At 50.9% G+C, this 18,599-nt stretch overlaps 6 protein-coding genes; 4 read left to right on the forward strand and 2 right to left on the reverse strand.

Moving 5' to 3' along the window:
• Positions 1–1,208: 1,208 nt before the first annotated feature.
• RCC_04015 (probable clathrin heavy chain) lies at positions 1,209–6,494 on the forward strand (the record flags this gene model as incomplete). XM_023769297.1 has 5 exons in its annotated part: positions 1,209–1,268; positions 1,332–3,531; positions 3,600–5,291; positions 5,363–6,087; positions 6,138–6,494. The coding sequence occupies 5 exons, from the start codon at positions 1,209–1,211 to the stop codon at positions 6,492–6,494; spliced, it is 5,034 nt and encodes a 1,677-aa protein (XP_023625065.1).
• Positions 6,495–7,134: 640 nt separating this feature from the next.
• On the forward strand, positions 7,135–8,015 carry RCC_04016 (related to HCR1 Component of translation initiation factor eIF3; the record flags this gene model as incomplete). XM_023769298.1 has 2 exons in its annotated part: positions 7,135–7,949; positions 8,000–8,015. The coding sequence occupies 2 exons, from the start codon at positions 7,135–7,137 to the stop codon at positions 8,013–8,015; spliced, it is 831 nt and encodes a 276-aa protein (XP_023625066.1).
• Positions 8,016–8,461: 446 nt separating this feature from the next.
• On the reverse strand, positions 8,462–9,555 carry RCC_04017 (probable ATP phosphoribosyltransferase; the record flags this gene model as incomplete). XM_023769299.1 has 3 exons in its annotated part: positions 8,462–8,838; positions 8,897–9,441; positions 9,539–9,555. 3 exons carry the CDS (start codon positions 9,553–9,555, stop codon positions 8,462–8,464), a joined length of 939 nt encoding a protein of 312 aa, XP_023625067.1.
• Positions 9,556–10,061: 506 nt separating this feature from the next.
• On the forward strand, positions 10,062–10,450 carry RCC_04018 (40S ribosomal protein S28; the record flags this gene model as incomplete). XM_023769300.1 has 4 exons in its annotated part: positions 10,062–10,075; positions 10,137–10,183; positions 10,250–10,333; positions 10,389–10,450. 4 exons carry the CDS (start codon positions 10,062–10,064, stop codon positions 10,448–10,450), a joined length of 207 nt encoding a protein of 68 aa, XP_023625068.1.
• Positions 10,451–11,351: 901 nt separating this feature from the next.
• Positions 11,352–11,903, reverse strand: RCC_04019 (uncharacterized protein; the record flags this gene model as incomplete). XM_023769301.1 has 2 exons in its annotated part: positions 11,352–11,684; positions 11,739–11,903. The coding sequence occupies 2 exons, from the start codon at positions 11,901–11,903 to the stop codon at positions 11,352–11,354; spliced, it is 498 nt and encodes a 165-aa protein (XP_023625069.1).
• Positions 11,904–16,219: 4,316 nt separating this feature from the next.
• RCC_04020 (uncharacterized protein) lies at positions 16,220–17,331 on the forward strand (the record flags this gene model as incomplete). XM_023769302.1 has 3 exons in its annotated part: positions 16,220–16,319; positions 16,390–16,727; positions 16,783–17,331. 3 exons carry the CDS (start codon positions 16,220–16,222, stop codon positions 17,329–17,331), a joined length of 987 nt encoding a protein of 328 aa, XP_023625070.1.
• Positions 17,332–18,599: the final 1,268 nt, after the last annotated feature.

Below are 18,599 nucleotides of genomic sequence, written 5' to 3' on the forward strand. Positions count from 1 at the left end.
GAGAAGAAGAAGAACGAACAAAGAACATGTCGAGGGTGACGAGAATACCTTACTTATCCGATATCAATATCGCTTGAGCTAGCTATCCCCTGTGAGCCTAGAAGACTCCCGAGGTCGTTCCAGTCTTTCAGAACCATTTGGAGGCACAAAGAGGCGTTTGTTCTTCGCCTGTTCGGATGCCGAGAGGTGGTCTCGCTTCCACGTGCGCGGCCGCGACCGCGATCACGACCACCAACGGCCAAGGAGAGGTCTTGCTACCGCCTCATCTTTGATTCGAAGCACTCTCCGCCATGAGCAATTGGGAGAGCGCTCCGATACAGGGGGCCGCGCTGAGCTTTACTGGTCGCTCCCGATGTTGCTCTAAGGTTGCGGCAGCTTCATCTGATACAGCGTCCATTTCGCAGGGAGGATTCCGCTTTGCGGGCCGACCATTTTCCTGAACAAACACATTGTTTCTTGTCTGGTCCGTTGGATTCATTTGAGAGGCGCAGCAACCTCTGTTGTAGGGAAACGCTGCAGACGCAGTCTTGGCATAGGTGATGGTCATGAAAGTACTAACAACTCGCCCTCGGAGATGCTGCGAGTACGAAGRATAAGCAGCTTCGCCAGGTCGCTACCACAAGATGGATGACTGTATGGCGAAATGTCCGAAATGAGCTTGCTGGAGCTGTAGAWGCCATTATTGAAGCTGGGATGATCATCAATTTGTGGGCGACGCCAGACGCACGTTTACAGCGCGTCTTCATGTTCAGTCTGTGACTCTGTGTGCTCATGCGGCTACTGCGAACAGCTTGTGAAGACCTGAGAGTGCATGTCATTTCATTCAGCTTGTGATGATCGCTGAGACTGGCGTTGAAGTCTACATAAGCATGTCTTGAGTTGAGAGGTGAATTGTTGGGGTTGAAGTTGGAGTTCTCTCCAGCTTTTGATGACGAAAGGCAGGCAGGAGCGCGCCCAGCTTTGTAAAGCGCCGGTTCTACCAACTGTTGTCTCCAGCTGCACAAACGACAACACCCCTTTCAAGCTCGACCACACTCACCACAACCCTCGTGTCTCTCATCCGCTCATTCCAATTCGAGAGCAGAATCTGGATCGCACGAAGCTAGATCCAAGAATCTATCCCGAATCACCGCGCGCACGCGCACGCGCAGGTCAGGCTCCGCGATTGGAAACATTGGATGGTTAGAGCTCTTTGAGCAGACTTCAACATGGCACCGCTACCCATCAAGTTCACTGAGACTTTGAACCTCACATCTGTCGGAATCGTCGTGAGTATTGCTGCTATTCGATCCCGCGCACACGTTTGGCTGCTGACTGCCTAATCCTCCTAGCCGACCTCAATAGGCTTCAACTCATGCACGCTCGAATCCGACCACTTCGTCTGCGTACGGCAAGTCATCGAGGGCTCCCAGCCTGAGGTGCTCATCATCAACCTCAAGAATGGCAACAGCGTCATGAAGCGGCCGATCAAGGCTGACAGTGCGATCATGCACTGGAGCAAGGAGATCATTGCGCTCAAGGCGGGTGGTATGACATTGCAGATATTCGATTTGGCGCAAAAGAGCAAGATCAAGAGCACAACCATGACAGAGGAGGTCCTCTTCTGGAAGTGGATCAGCGAGACTTCACTGGGCCTGGTTACACCGACCTCCATATACCACTGGAATATCTTCGACCCATCACAAGTCACGCCGCAGAAGATGTTCGATCGCAACCAGAACTTGTCGGGGTGTCAGATAATCAACTACCGCGTCGCGGACGACGAGTCGTGGATGGTCGTGGTAGGCATCTCTCAGCAGCAGGGCCGGGTCGTCGGCAGCATGCAGTTGTACTCAAAGGAGCGAGGAATCAGCCAGGCCATCGAAGGACACGCTGCTGCGTTTGGATCTTTCCGCATGGAGGACGCATCTTCGGATACCAAGCTCTTCACGTTTGCGAACCGCTCAGCGACTGGTGCCAAGCTACACATTGTCGAGGTCGACCATCAAGCGTCAAATCCAGTGTTCCAAAAGAAGGCTGTCGACATTTACTTTCCTGCAGAGGCGGTCAGCGACTTCCCCGTGGCCATGCAGGTTTCATCCAAGTACAAAGTCATCTACTTGGTGACTAAATACGGCTTCATCCACCTGTACGATCTCGAAACTGGCACGACCATATTCATGAACCGCATCTCGAGCGAAACGATTTTCACGACCGCAGGCGATGACGAAGGCGCAGGAATTGTGGGAGTAAACAGGAAGGGCCAAGTCCTGGCCGTTAGCGTGGACGAGAGCACGATCATTCCATACCTTCTGCAAAACCCCGAGAATGCCGAGCTTGCGTACAAGCTGGCGTCTCGAGCGGGATTACCTGGTGCCGATCAGCTATACCAGCAGCGATTCGATCAGCTTCTCAACGCAGGAGACTACCAGCAGGCCGCGAAGACAGCCGCAAATTCTCCTGCCGGGTTCCTCCGCACACCACAGACGATTGAGAAGTTCAAGAACTTGCCTGCGCAACAGGGTCAGCTTTCGTTCATCTTGCAGTACTTTGGCATGCTCTTGGACAAGAGCAAGTTGAACCAGCATGAGACACTYGAGCTCGCTCGACCTGTGCTCTCTCAGAACCGCAAGCACTTGCTCGAGAAGTGGATGAAGGAGGGCAAACTTGGTTGTTCCGAGCAGCTCGGAGACCTCGTGCGCATTCACGATGTTGCGCTAGCGCAACAGATCTATCAAGAAGCTGGCGCATCGCAGAAAGTCATTGCTGCAATGGCCGAGTCTGGTAATTTTGAGCAGATCTTGCCGTACTCTCGGTCTGTTGGCTACTCGCCAGACTTCAATGCCCTCGTCCAGAATGTTACGCGGGTCAACCCAGACAAAGCTGCAGAATTCGCCACGAGTATTGCTCGCGAGGATCCGTCGCTGCTCGACATTGATCGCGTCCTCGACGTCTTCCAGGCCCAAGGAATGGTGCAACAAGCGACATCGTTCCTCCTCGATGCGTTGTCAGCAAATCAGCCCGAGCAAGGACACTTGCAGACACGCCTACTCGAGATGAATCTTCTCAATGCGCCTCAGGTCGCAGATGCAATCTTGGGCAACGAGATGTTTTCTTACTACGACAAAGCAAAGATTGCAGGCCTGTGTGAGAACGCCGGTCTACTGACAAGGGCTCTAGAGCACTACGAGGACCCTGCCTCCATCAAACGCTGCATCGTTCAAACGGACAAGATCAGTGAGGAGTTTCTCAGCAACTACTTTGGCCGCTTGACTGTCGAATTGGCTTTGGAGTGCTTGGATGAGATGCTCAAAGTCAACATTCGCCAGAATCTACAAGTTGTCATCAACATTAGCAAAAAATACTCGGATCTATTTGGTCCTTCATCGATCATTGCGCTGCTCGAGAAGTACCGCACCGCTGAAGGCCTCTACTTCTACCTCGGTGGCATTGTCAACATCACACAGGACAACGAGGTCACCTTCAAGTACATCGAGGCTGCGACCACAATGGGTCAGCTCCAAGAGGTTGAGCGCATCTGCCGTGAGAGCGGTAAGTATCTCCCTTCCCCTGCCGATGGGCATTCGACATCTCTTGAGAACATTCGCTGATTTCTTCAGACCATTACGACCCAGAGAAGGTGAAGAACTTCCTCAAGGAAGCCAACCTCCACGAGCAACTCCCTCTTATCATCGTGTGCGATCGCTTCAACTTTGTTCACGATCTGGTCATGTACCTGTACAAGAACCAGCATTTCAAGTCGATCGAGGTCTACGTCCAGCGCGTCAACCCTGCACGCACTCCCGGCGTCATCGGCGCACTCCTGGACGTTGACTGTGATGAGACCGTCATCAAGAACATGTTGAGCTCTGTTGAGTCATCCTCGATCCCTATTGATGAGCTCGTGGCCGAAGTCGAGTCGCGCAACCGTCTGAAGCTGCTGCTCCCGTTCCTCGAGAAGACCTTGGCCGCTGGTAATCAGCAGGTGGCCGTCTACAACGCGCTGGCGAAGATCTACATTGATTCAAACAACAACCCCGAAGCTTTCCTCTCACAGAACGATCTCTACGACACACTCACCGTTGGAAAGTATTGCGAGAAGCGAGACCCTAACCTTGCATTCATTGCGTACTCCAAGGGCCAGAATGACCTCGAGCTCATTGCTATTACCAATGAGAACAGCATGTTCCGCGCCCAAGGTCGGTACCTGTTGGAGCGAGCGGATCCAGAGATTTGGTCATACGTCTTGTCCGAGAACAACATTCACCGCCGCTCTTTGGTTGACCAAGTCATCGCCACCGCAGTGCCGAACTCGACCGATCCTGACCAAGTCAGCATCGCGGTCAAGGCCTTTATCGATGCAGACATGCCTGTCGAGCTGATCGAGTTGCTTGAGAAGATCATCCTGGAACCTACTGTGTTCTCAGACAATGCTAACCTGCAGAACCTGCTGATGCTTACTGCGRCAAAGTCTGATCGTGGCCGTGTTGCAAACTACATCCAGCAGCTTGATCAGTATGATCCCGATAGCATCGCTGATCAATGTATCGAGGTTGGCATGTACGAGGAGGCTTTCCTCATGCACAAGAAGGCCAAGAATCACTCCAGGGCTGCCGATGTGCTCGTCGATCACGTTGTCTCCATTGACAGAGCCGCCGAATTCGCTGAAGAGGTTGATCTTCCCGAAGTTTGGAGCAAGGTCGCCAAGGCGCAACTCGACGGTCTCCGTGTGACGGACTCTGTTGAGTCTTACATCCGCGCTCAGGATCCCTCCAACCATCTCGAGGTCATCGAGACTGCAACACACGCCKGCAAGGATGAGGACCTCATCAAGTACCTCCGGATGGCACGCAAGACTCTCCGCGAACCACCCATCGACACTGCTCTCGCCTTCTGCTTTGCACGAACAAATCAGCTGCCCGAGCTTGAGGAGTACCTGCGCTCATCAAACGTCGCGAACATTGAGGAGTCCGGTGACAAGGCTTACGCTGAAGGCTACCATGAGGCGGCCAAGATCTTCTTCACCTCCATCTCCAACTGGGCCAAGCTTGCTACCACTCTCGTACACTTGGGTGATTACCAGGCTGCCGTTGAATGTGCCCGCAAGGCCAACAACGTCAAGGTCTGGAAGCAGGTCAACGAGGCATGCGTGGAGAAGAAGGAGTTCCGCCTTGCACAGATCTGTGGTCTCAACCTGATCGTTCACGCTGAGGAGCTCACAGACCTAGTCAAGCAGTACGAGYGCAATGGATACTTTGATGAGCTTATTTCGCTCCTTGAGGCTGGTCTAGGGCTTGAGCGTGCTCATATGGGTAAGCAACATGTGCAACAGGAGACAGCATTTGACTCTATGATCTCGACCATTTGCTAATTTTCCATTTAGGCATGTTCACTGAGTTGGGTATCGCCCTCAGCAAGTATCACCCAGAGCGGGTCATGGAGCATCTCCGCATCTTCTGGGGGAGAATCAACATCCCCAAGATGATCAAAGCATGCGAGATCGCTCACCTCTGGCCCGAGCTTGTCTTCCTCTACACTCACTACGACGAGTTCGATAACGCCTCTCTCGCCATGATGGAACGTGCCTCCGACGCGTTCGAACATCATACCTTCAAGGAGACTATCGTCAAGGTGGCCAACTTGGAGATCTACTACCGAGCTCTGAACTTCTACCTCCAGGAGCAGCCATCACTCATCACCGATCTGCTCCAGGCACTGACGCCACGCATCGATGTCAATCGTGTCGTGCGCATGTTTGAGAAGTCAGACAATATTCCCCTCATCAAGCCGTTCTTGCTCAATGTCCAGCCTCAGAACAAGCGGGCAGTCAACGATGCAATCAACGACCTTTTGATTGAGGAGGAAGACTACCAGCAGCTTCGTGATAGCGTGGAGAACTTCGACAACTATGAGGCTGTAGCCCTCGCCCAGCGACTAGAGAAGCATGACCTCGTATTCTTCCGCCAGATCGCGGCGAACATCTACCGCAAGAACAAGCGTTGGGACAAGTCCATCCAGCTCTCCAAGCAGGACAAGCTCTACAAAGACGCCATCGAGACTTCGGCCATCTCGGGCAAGACCGAGGTCGTCGAGGAGCTTCTTCGCTATGTGAGCATCCCCTCATCTCATTTAATAGCCTTTCGCTAATCTCTCTACAGTTCGTCGACATTGGTAGCAAGGAATGCTACGTCGGCATGCTCTACGCCTGCTACGACCTCATCCCACTCCACACGGTCATGGAAATTTCATGGCGCCACGGTCTGAACGACTTTACCATGCCCTTCATGATCAACTACATGTCACAACAAGCTGCCACCATCTCAGAGCTGAAGCACGACAATGACGAGCGTAAGGCTCGTGAGGCGGCGGACAGGAAGCCCGAGGACACCGGTCCAATCCTTGGCCAGTCACGGTTGATGTTGACTCAGGGCCCAATGCAGAGTGCTCAGTCTCCAGCACCCTATTCGAATGGCATTATGCCGCAGCCTACTGGTATGATTGGTGGTTTCAGATAAGGTGAAAAAGTGGTACAGGACTATGGGAAGGAGCCCCCAGTCGAAGCATGGCCTTTGATAGTGAGCGGGAGTCGAATGGTGGCATAATAGCCGTCTGTAAAGTATTAGAGCAAATGTCGATTCGCAATTGGATATACGCTTTTTCGAAATCGAGGCGAAGTGGCATGGTTTCTTCACGTGCAAATCTTGCAAGCGAGGCAGAGTCCTTGAGGTCTGGGCTCTGGGCAATTTTGTTGCGCTTGAAGTACTATTGCAACAGGTGCAAGGATTTGATATATACCCCGAATCAAGCATACATCTTCATTCATGCGGTACATATTGTTAGGTAGGTAGGTACTCTTTGGTTGTAACTTCAAGCGATCAGTATAGGAGATGCACGATGACGGTCGTCCACAGAATCGATTCCTGAGATCACCCCACTATACCTGCCTTATGTGCCATTTCATTTCATTTCATTACCACAACCACAACTTCTGCTCGACTTTTCACCTTCGCAACCTGCACGCGTCATTCTTCCCACTCAACGCACATTGCACTGTTAAAGGCACAAAGAAATTTGCGCGCAAACGACACCCCCAAGTTCGGCCTGACAATCACAATCTCAAGAAGAATTTGAGCACGTTCTCACAACACCGCAATCATGGCTCCCTCCGCGTGGGACGACGAAGAATCCGATAGCACTCCGCCTACCTCTCCCTCCGCACCGGCAGTGATCTTGCGCCGCGGCAAGTTCGACGATGAAGAAGATAATGGCGATGTCCTTGACTCATGGGACGCCGCCGAGGACAGCGAGGTCGAGCGCGAGAAGGAGAAGAAGGCGGCAGAAGCCAAAGCAAAGGCCGACGCCCTTGCTAAAGCCAACCACAAGTCTAAGTCRCAGCGACTCGAGGAAAAGCGGGAGGAGCGGCTGAGGCAGAAGGCCTTGGACCTGGATGCTGACAGCGACGATTCTGAGGATGAAAGCGATCGACGCGCACGCGCATTAGCTGCTGAGAAGGAGGCCGACCTCAAGAATGCAGAGGATCTCTTCGGGGGGGTTGGTGGTGTCCCAGCGAGCCGTGGCGCTCCAAAGGCCATCACCGTGCAGGAGGGCGCGGACCCGAGCGACACCATCGACCTCTCCAGCATGAAGCTTTTCAACCCGAACACCGCACTGGCATTTAACAAACTCCGTGAAACTCTGGTACCCCTGCTCAATAACAACGCCAAGAAGCCTCAATACGCGCTGTTCATGGGCGAATTCGCGAAGCAGATCATGAAGGAGATGAGCAGCGAGCAGATCAAGAAGGTCGCAAGCGGACTGACGGCTCTGAGCAATGAGAAGCTGAAGGAGGAAAAGGCCGCCGAGAAGGGCGGCAAGAAGACCAAGGCCGCGAAGAACAAGACCAGCCTCAACGCCAACCGTAACGTGGGCTCGATGGCTGACACCGCTGCATACGATGATGGCCTCGATGAGTAAGTCATCTCCGGAAAATGCCTACAAATGCACCGCTAACCTCGCACAGGGACGATTTCATGTGATGCGTCTGCTGCACCCGCATGCCCGCTCAATCAGCGTGGCACTTCTGTTCGTCTGCATTTTGGTTTCGGGCTTTTGATGTTCTGTTCTACTTGATGTTAGCGTCTTTAATGGGCGGGATGATCGGAACGACGTGTATCTCAAGTCAAGCGTGGATCGAATAAAACCTCCCTTGCTTTCAATCACGCGCATTGCTTCGCGTACAGTCTCCTTTCTACGTTCGAGCCCATCATTCCCTAGTCTCAAGTTGCAGACACTCGGGGCTTTCCATACGTGTAGGTTTCAATGGCATCGCGCTGTGCGTCGTGTGGGAGTAGAAAAGAACACATATTTCTATTGTCGTTGCAGTTCCACATGGGATCTATGTCAACCAGCAAGTCGAAGCCGGAGAATCGGCGACAACGGGATAATTCGACTCTCGGAGCAAGCAAATATCTAACTCTGTCCTTCAGCTAGTTCTGGTGTTCTCCAACTTGGTAACCAGAATGTCAGTTGCACCTTCCTCAGTCAGCGAGTCCATGACATTCGCAATGTTCTTGCGCTCCACCATCACCGACACAGCAACCCAGCCACTTTCTTCCAGGGAGTTCACGGTTGGCGCCCGTTTCCCTGGAGTGATCTTTCTCACATGCTCAAGCTTGTCGCGTGCAACGTTGTAAGTGCAAAGGACATATCGCTGAGCAGTGATGACACCCCGAATTCGGTTGCAGATCTTGTTGACCAGCTTGGGGTCAGACGGATGCTTGGATCGAATCAGAATTGCGGAGGATTCCACAACTGTGGCAATGGCTTTGAGGCCCGCTGCTCGCATGGTCTCCCCAGATTCTATTAAAGATATGTCAACACGAGCAATACTAGGATGGGAAGGAGCGTTTCGACATACCAACGAGGTCGACAATACCGTCCGCCACACCAAGAGCGCAAGCTGCTTCGACACTACCGCCAACAAACTTGATCTTGGTCTGCAATGCGCTGTCCACGCCGTTCAGGGTTCCATTTGCCTTCGATTCCAGGTCACGGAAGTAGTGCTCTGACAAGTGGGTGAAGCTCGTCACGATATTCTTGCCAACAAGCTGTTCGGGGGTCTGAATGTCGCCATTCTCAGGCACCTGGACTTGCAGCTTGCACTTTCCGAACTCGAGATCCAGAATCTGTTCAACTCCAGTGGTTTCCGTAGGTGGTACGGCGGCTTCGTGCTCAGCAACCTGGTCTCGACCAGTAATTCCCAAATCAACTCGACCTTCCCCAACGAAAGTTGGAATGTCCGCGGCGGGGAGGAAGATTAGTGCCAAAGGAAGGTTCTTCACCAGAGCGATATCAAGACGATTGTGTCTGTGGAACTGAATGTCCGAGCCGGAAAGAAGATCCAAACAGGCTTGGTGGAGGCGGCCCTTCTTTGGCACGGCAAACAAAAGTCTATCGTTAAGGCTACCGAGCGTGTCAGTCATGTGTGGCAGAGAACGACTCCACCGTCTTCCAGGTACGCTGCCATTCATGGTGGAAGATTGAGTCATGTCAGACTTACTGGTTTACAAGATCCATGGCCTCGATTTCACTGTAATGGCAATGCTAGGCGGTGTTCAGCAAGCAGCGGCGGGGAGCTGTCGTGGGATGCGGGCGTGCTTTTGCTTGGATCGATTGTTGAGTCAACCAACACGTGCGGTGTTGTCTGGGACTACGACTGGGATTTGGCCGCGAACGACGGGATTTCGAGCGTCACAACGTGCGAGAAGCAGCGGCAGGATAGAGATAAGAAGTAGGTTCAACACAGATCGTACATTGGAGACGTTGACTGCAATAGCTCATCTAGTGGTTCTCTAAACGGCTTTCCCATCTGAGGTGCTGCCCCGAATTTTTCTATCTGTCCCGCTCGTGAACCCTTGTGCCTCATCCCGTCAGTAGTGAATCGCGATCTTTAGAGTTTGCCAAGTCCGGGTAGCTCCGTTGACACTCGAATTTGAGGAAGGCACGTCCGAGCGACATCTCATCACGAAGATTTACGACCACCTCTCCGCCAAACCAATCAACCCACACACGACACCGCAAAAATGGATTCCGCCAAGTGAGTGCGAATTGATGCGCGCACGAGATACGGCAATAGGCAGCTAACGGCAGTTCGACAGGGTCCCAGTCAAGCTCGTCAAGGTCACCAGAGTCCTCGGCCGCACCGGTACGCACGATCTCGCGAAAACGAATTGAACAAAAGAGCAAGGAAGAAGGCTCTAACGCTGTACAGGTTCTCGTGGAGGTGTGACCCAGGTCCGCGTCGAATTCATGGACGACACCACCCGCAGCATCATTCGCAACGTCAAGGGCCCAGGTGAGACGAATAATATGCAGGCGGACAATTTCGATGTTGGCTAATCGCATCGTAGTGCGTGAGGATGACATTCTGTGCTTGCTCGAGTCTGAGCGTGAGGCCAGGAGACTGAGATAAGCGGGAAGTTGGAGAGAGGCAGTACGGTCGGAAAATGGCAGTCATGAAACGAAGACACTTTTAGCGGGATGCAACATCTGGCGTTGCGGCTATGGCTATGGCATCGGCTTGAACGCAGTGACACAGTCACGAGCGATCTTCACCAAAACGATTTGCGGTTCACAGGTCCTCCTCCAGTCCTCGGTCTTCAATCCAATCGATCAAGCGAACGGCAGTCTGCCCCTCGACAAATGTGTCCCCATGCGCCATTCCCAGGCTTCCTGATTACCGTGCCTTCTCGGGGCCTCGGATCACATTTCAAAGCATAGTGTCACGTTAGGTGAGGATTCGCCATTGTATACCGGCCTGCTCCTGGCTTCCCCTTCACGCTTGTCCATGTCAGCTGTCGCGAAAACACAAGCAATGCACCACTGCACCGCTTCGACCGTGTATTATTACCCTGTCACATGTTGAGGCTGTGATCGTGCATTCTGGACTGCTGACCTCAGACTCATGTCTGCCCTGAATCTGGACGGCGGGGACAGATCACATCAAAGTAGAGTTGACAGACCACGAGGCTGACACACCTGCTGTGCAGCCAGTTCCGCGCACCCGCCAGCCCGGCATTGACGAGCTCGAAACAGTGGCCGTCTAGCTGCCTGACCTGCCGTGACCTAATTGCAAAGACTCGAAGCGGACATGGCCACAGGCACCGAGAAAGACATATCCCACTTCGTGAAACTCAGATCAGCCCACTTTCGATCGTACCTCGATTGTGCCACCGGGACTTCCGTTTCCAGTCCCTTTAAGCGACATCACTACCATACATGCGCCGAAGACGAGGTACATCGGCCATGGAGCCCCAGTTGCGCCCTTTGCCCGGTACAGAAGAAATTCGTAGTGCTTCGTTGCGCATGATCCATCATTTGAACAACCAAAAATACACCCATCGCGTGGCGTATGCAGATCCGATCAGAGCGAGGATCGTCCATATCGCCGTGCATATGGCTACCCGATCGCGAATCTCGAAAACGTCGTTGATTTGCAATTTGGCCACTCCACGGCGCCTCCATGAGTAATGAGGTGCCCACGTCGTTCCTGGGGCTTGTTGGTACGGTTCGGAACTTGAAAACCACCGTTCCCACACAGTTTGCGGTTGTCGTGCATGCTGTGACAGCCGCCATTGGCGCTGCTGACGCTCCACTACGGTGAGAGAGAAAATGAATGAGACGACATAGATTGGAGTGAGCAGAAACTGCAAAGGCGTCAGCGCGTTGTCGCAGACTACTTGGACCATGGCAGCGCGCACATCCAGGAACGGTGACACCGATGAGGCGTCATGGTTCTCATGGTTCTTGGTGTTGCTCGATGTAGGTTGCTCACGCAGCTGCGTGTCGTCTGACAGTTCCAAGAAGGGATCCTTCCTGTTGCGTCCATATTGCGACCCTACGTGCCGTGTCTTCGCCGTTGCCATTGTGGGAATCAAATGGTTGTTTGGTGTAACGATGCTTTTGATGCTTTTGGTGACAGCACGCATACAATAGCGTGGATGTTGTACGCCTCTGCAGCTATTCTTGGACCTTCAGGGTGACGTCTGTAGGGCTTATGCACCGCCTTTCTTTACCCGTGATGAACAATTCGCATAACTTTTATTTTCACCACGCACAGACACGTACTGTGTAGATCACAGCAAGGACGGGTCGATGCATGCAACAGCGGGCTGCATGACCCAGTAAACGCACTGATGTGTCGTGGATCTGAGATACACGTTGCAGCTCGTGGTCGACCGGGCTTCGTGCAGGAGCGCTCAAGGACCGCAAGAGCACCGCCTGCCGGAGGGCTGGGAAAGCAGATGCATGCAATGGCGATCTTCAAGGGCGCTCCGATTGATGATCATTTCCAGGAGCTGTCGCCGACGGCCCACTCATTGCGCTGAAGGCGTCAATAGGTGGTCTGTATTCCACCAACGTCTAGCCGGATGTAGAACAACTCGGGTATTATCCGAAATTGCCGATCTCGATTGTTTACAGTGGTCCGTACACCAAAACAAATCTTTCTAAACAAATACAATCCGTACTAAGATTTGTATCCTTCCTACGTACACTACCTACGTACACTTATATATACTACTAAGACCTACGTATAATAGCATCCGAAATTGCCCTCCTTCGAGATAGGTACTTTCGTCTAGATAGCGAGATTGTTCTTATAACGGAGGACTTTAAACTAGCTTAGAAGCTACTTAGCAACGTATAGAACTATATACGGACGGTAGAGCCTACGGATACTAATTATACGTAAAAGCTCTACTACTAATACATTAAGAAGCGCCGCTCTACGTATTAAGTAGATAAGGACGATATAGGTACGCGGAATAAGAAGTCGTTCGGTTAGTTGCTTAAGCCGTATAAGGTTACCTTTTTAGCGGTAATCTAACTAGACGGTAATAATAAGCTAGTTTTAATTAAACTAGTACGTAGATAGTATAAAGAACTACACTTATATAGCCTCGAACAGTGTAACTCTCGCCGTACGAATAAGCTCCTAAAGGGCCTAATACGTAAGCGTATAGATAATAGCCCTCGAGCCTCTCGAATAGTAGACGTATTAAAGGAAGAGCATAGTAATATTAGCGGTAAGCAGTTAACGTACTAATACGCTTATAACTAAGGGCGTTTATTACTATACTATAACTTAGATAAGCGATACGTCCGTAAGGGCGCGGATACTATAGATATACAGCTTATTAAGGCGGATAACCGTGCTAGTACCCTTAGATAATACTACTAGCTATTCGCTATTAGAACGAAGGATGGATTAAGGCGTAGAATCGTCGTTATAACACTAGATAGTTTAATAGTTTAGAAGTAATACGGAGCTCTTATAATTATAGACGCTACGTATTAAGCACTCGGCCTACCGTAGTTCCTTATTAACCTCGTAGTACGTAACGGTAACGGTTCGTTTTAGCCGGTTACTTATATAGTAATTAAGAGCTAGTATAGCGTAGTTATTATAGAAGGACTCCGCGCGTTACGATTATAGGCTAGTAATAACGAGAGCGGCTTAATATTATAGTAGACCGTTACGAACGACTTATCTAGTAAACAGAACGCTATCCGTATAGCCTTCGGCGATAACGTAAAGCTACTACTCTACTAACGACACGTTAGTTAAACGATACGTACTAAGTTCCCTATTAAAGGTAGATATAAGGCTACTAACTAAGCGTTATAGCATATAATGCTATATTACGAAACGGACGATAAAATTAAGGCTAAACTATAGCTAGCTATTAACTTACTACTAGGTAGATTAAACGACCGGCTATATAGCTACGTACGCCGCGAATAGTTATTTAACTACGCTTATATATAGTACACTAAGTTCCGTAAGGATAATCCTCTATTAATATAGATACGCACCTCTAATCTAGTAGAAGGATAGCATTCTAACTATAAGAGCGGTAATATGCTCGTTAAGCGTAGCTTTTTAATTACCGGTTACTTACTTAAGAGCTTTAAAACGGATAAGCGGTAGAACAACAACGCCGCTAATAAGGCTCTAAAGAACGATAAGCTTAGCCTATAGGCTCGTCTACATTACCGCTAGTTCGAGCTACTACCTATATACGTTTAAGAGAAGATTACGGAGTAATACCGCTATAGTAAGAAGCGCTTTAAGAACCTTATACCTTAGTAGTTCCGGTTTAAGGCCTCGTACGATAAGGAAACGCCTTTACGTTACTACTACTACTTCTAGTTCGAGTAGCGAATACCGTATAAGTATATATAGTTTAATGCCTACTACGACGGCAACGAGCTTACTACTATTTAAACCGCTACGTATGTTAACCGCTTTATTAGCATTAACACTACGTATTATTACCGTAAGTAGCGGATTAACGAAAGCGATATACTAGTAGCGGAGGGAACGAGCGAGCGTATTAACGACGAGAGCCGTTAAAAGCAGCGCTAATACTAACACTAGCCGCTCGAGCGTAATTACTATACTTTAATGTATATAATTATCGAGTAGTTTAAGGAGACGTTCTATCGACAAGCGGACGTTATAGTTATAGAGCTTACGAAGGCGGAGCGTAATTAATATATTAACACCCTCGCCTATAGCTACGAAGCGGCGCTCTTAATTAGCGCTCTTACTATGTCCGAGTAGCGCGGCGGCGATAATACCGAGTCGCTCGGTAAAGCTATCGATAATGCGCTTGCTTATTTAATAGATAAAGACACTAACATAGAGCTTAGTAAGTTCGATACGCCCTCGACGGTAGTAATTATAAACGAGTTCCCTCTTACTTAAGTAAGCCGTAACTTTATTACCGAAATACTAACACGTATTCGAAACGGCTACGGCTACTCGAGCCTTCGATAGGTTACTAATATTAACGATAAATCCACCGCGTAGCCGAGCTAGCTCCTATAGTAGTTACTAACTCTATTACTATATAAACTACCTCCGGAGGTTGTCGAATTTAATAGGCAATTCGCTATATAGGACCTAGTAAGAGACTACTAGCGTCGCGAAGGCGTGTAAACACTACTAAAAGAGCGTAGATAGTAGATAGTAATTAGATACGAATAGTATAAAGGTAGGTAGCGAGGGTAATAGGACCTAAGGGTAGTAATATTAGAGCTAGTAAGGGTAGTAATATTAGAGGTAGTAAGGGTAGTACGTTTACTAAGGAAACAGCGATAAGAACAATCTATAGTAGTAGATAAGAAAGTAGCTCTTATACCGGTAATCGACTTAACTTAGTAATTTCACGAACTCTACTAACTCTACTAACTCTAGCGTATACGAGGCTATACGAGCGACACGTTAGTGGAATATAGCTCCACCTACAATCTACTAACGACTAGTTGCCCACTGCAACGTAAGGCTAACCCATTTCAGAGCTCATTTCACACCACATAACGACCGTTACCTGGGTACGTATTGGCCGAATCGGGCTAGACGTTGGTAGAATACAGACCACCCGTCAATATTGGCTTTGCAGATCCACCGCACCAAAGACGCTCGAACTCAGGCAGAGATTCGTTAGGAAATCGGGGCATGCACAGCAAAGCAGGTGCCGTTTGCGTAGATTTTCCTATTCGTGCCAGTGCCAATCACCTCGAGCCGGCGTGTACGCGCATGCAAACAGTACGCTTGGATGCTCACTTGGTAGGCATTGTGAGATGATTAGTGCTGATTCGCGAGAAAGCAATGGCGATGGGTGCATTCAACTGGCTCCTTTTGATGATTCAAGGCACCGAAGCCTGGGGTTAGTTGTCCCAGGACGCCTTTCCCGAAACCATCGCTCTTCAGGGACCCGGGTATCGTGCCTCGCGTGCTCTATGGGGAGTGCGGTCTGCAGGCTCCCCAGGCCAATGACCTTGCGAGGCGTCTTCTTCCCGCCATGGCCATACAGAATCGTTCAGCTTCAGCCGCCATCCAGGTGCCACTGTATCCACCTTTGGACTGCTAATGCATACCCTCTTGATCCGGACATGTAGACACCATTGCCTTGCAAGCCTGCATTGGCACCACACGATCGCCACACAAGACCTTCCAATAATATGCCCGTCACGGACGTATTGGCGACATCGCCTTGCCTGTCCAGCTACGATGGCTATGCGGTGAACACATAACCGCACGCACCCCTGAAGGTTGAGGTTTATATCTTCTGAAGTTTCTTTCCTTGTTTAGTCTCGATGTACTCCCATCCAGATCAGCTTCGCGGTACTGTCTTCACCTTTCAACAGAATTGCTGTTGTAGATCCCAGCCCGATGACCAACCAACGTGGTGCTGCCGAGCAGTCCAGGAAGCGCTCGGAGGGAAGCGGATCTGCTTCATCGGCTTCCACCCGCCCCGAAAGCTTTAGTTCTAGTACGTCCTTCCATCTTTACTCCTCTTTCCCAACAGACCATGTCTGACGACTGTGGTGCTGCTGTCACAGGCAGCAAATCTCCTTCACAGGAACGCAACATCGACTTTCGATTTTTGAACTTTTCAAACCCCTCGGACGCAAAAAACGCTCAAACTCGCAAGAGTGTTCGCAGTCATGTTACAACCGGCCAGCACAAAGCCGCAAGGAAAGCGCTTGCCGAGCAGGCCCTGCGAAGCAACAAGTCAACACCCAGGCCGTCACGCTCTCCCACTTCGGGACCGTCTGAGAACGATGCCAGCAGCCCGGAGGCCTCTTCTCCCACGACTCCTCCAGCGGCACCAATTACGGTGATCAACCCTCGAGAAGTGTACCCTGAAGCATGGCAATCCTCGTTGGCACCCGTTATGGTGCGTTGTCTAATGGCCTATCTGATTGGAGTCATAAGTACTGATTTGCCTGTAGGATCACTATGTCAATTCAATGGCCATCGATTTGCCCGAAACAGACAGCTGCACACGGGAATTCATTCGGACGCACTTTTTGAGCCTCGCCTTTTCGGATCCTGCCTCACTGCATGCCCTGATACTCGTTGCGGCCGCTCATCTAGCTAAGCTGCGAGGGGATCAGTCGCACAACATTGACATACTTCAACTACGAGGAATGGCCATCCAACAAGTCAATCACGCTCTAATGGAGCACAGCTCGCGTCGTCGTGCAACGAGCGATCAAGTTATCGTTGCGGTTGCAAAAATGGCTACCTACGAACTTCTGTTCGGCCAAAGGGAGACATTTCACACACACATGACCGGCTTGCAACGAATGGTCAGCTTACGTGGAGGGCTACCGGCACTGGGTCTTGGGGGATTTCTCGAGAGGATGCTGCTCTGGATCGATGCAAACGCCGCGGCCATCGCTGGAGCTACCGATCTATACTTTCCCGCTGATGTCTATGCAAGCTCGAGGGGGCACCCTCGAGCTGATCGAAGACTATTCCTGATGGGGCCATCATAGCAATCAGCGGGTGGACTTGAATATGCCTGCTACGCGACTTCGCGAGGAGCGAAGGATGGAACGCCTGCAGCGTAAGATTCGGCGGATGAGGCTGGCCAACGAACAGGGTCAACCTCCTGTTTCGTTGGCAGCCAACCAGAGTCTATCAACGGATTTCACAAAAGCGCGGATGCCGGGATGTCCCGGGTTCGATCCGTGGACCGCAGCAGTGCTGGCACTGCCTGCAACTACTTTGTAATATACAGTGTGTTAATTTTTGTCAGCGGTCATAGCAAGCATCAGCATAGATACCCGAACTCATCCGCATCGACTCCAATCATTCGGGGCACTTCCCTGGGGTTCTTCTATTGCTTCATCTGCAAACTTGGGGTATCAGTTTGGGCCCCTCCGACATTCGAGTGATCTAGACCAAATGTCAAGGCCCTGTCGATTGCATTTCTTCGGGGAGCGGGCACCGAATCCAAGCTTGCACATCGACAAGGCTACACCYAGCGTGGAGGTGAGCTACAGCAGATCCGATGAGGCCAGTTGCTCGAGTGTGCCGTGAGGGGTCGGTCTGTAATCTCGAGCTTCTGAAGAATGATTCGATGCGACAAATAGCTTATAGGATGACGATCTCCATGTTGATGGTGATCCGAGGAAGGCAACATTGAAGTGTTCGATGATTCTGTCCCTCTCCAAGCCGCAGCGTGTCTTACACCCTTGGCGATTATGGACGACTCATACATCACTCACCACATGTCTGTGAACAGATTCATGCGTGGCCCGTACCAGCAGGATCTCGGCCGAAAGATTTTGACGGCCAAGTGGGGAGGTTGACGGGCTCGCAATGAGCCCATGAGGGCACGTGAAGTGCATGTACGAACCGTTCGAGCCTTACCCGAAATGTGTCTTGCAGACATAGACTAAATCGTAATAGGCAGTTGAAGAAAAGCCTATTTCTGAAGCACGCTAAGGATTACGTGCACACGGGTGATCGTTTTTGGCAAGTCTAATTTTTAGTTTGGGCTACGTGCACAGCCTACCGCTCAAAGCATCTCCAGACATCATCACTATCTCATCAGATGTCGACAGTTCGGTCTCCGCGAGATCAGCGCCGCGACGAATGTGATGATACCGTCCCTCGCTCATGTCCGGAAAGTATGATGCAATCAATTGCCGAGGAGGACGGGACATGGCAAGCTGAAGTTCCCCGCAAGCATGAAACGCATCATGGTGGGCCAATTGGGCCCCTCGGACGGAGTCCGTCCAAGATCTTCTGCAACACC

This window comes from Ramularia collo-cygni, assembly GCF_900074925.1.
Source record: "Ramularia collo-cygni strain URUG2 genome assembly, contig: RCC_scaffold05, whole genome shotgun sequence".
NCBI classification, from domain to species: domain Eukaryota; kingdom Fungi; phylum Ascomycota; class Dothideomycetes; order Mycosphaerellales; family Mycosphaerellaceae; genus Ramularia; species Ramularia collo-cygni.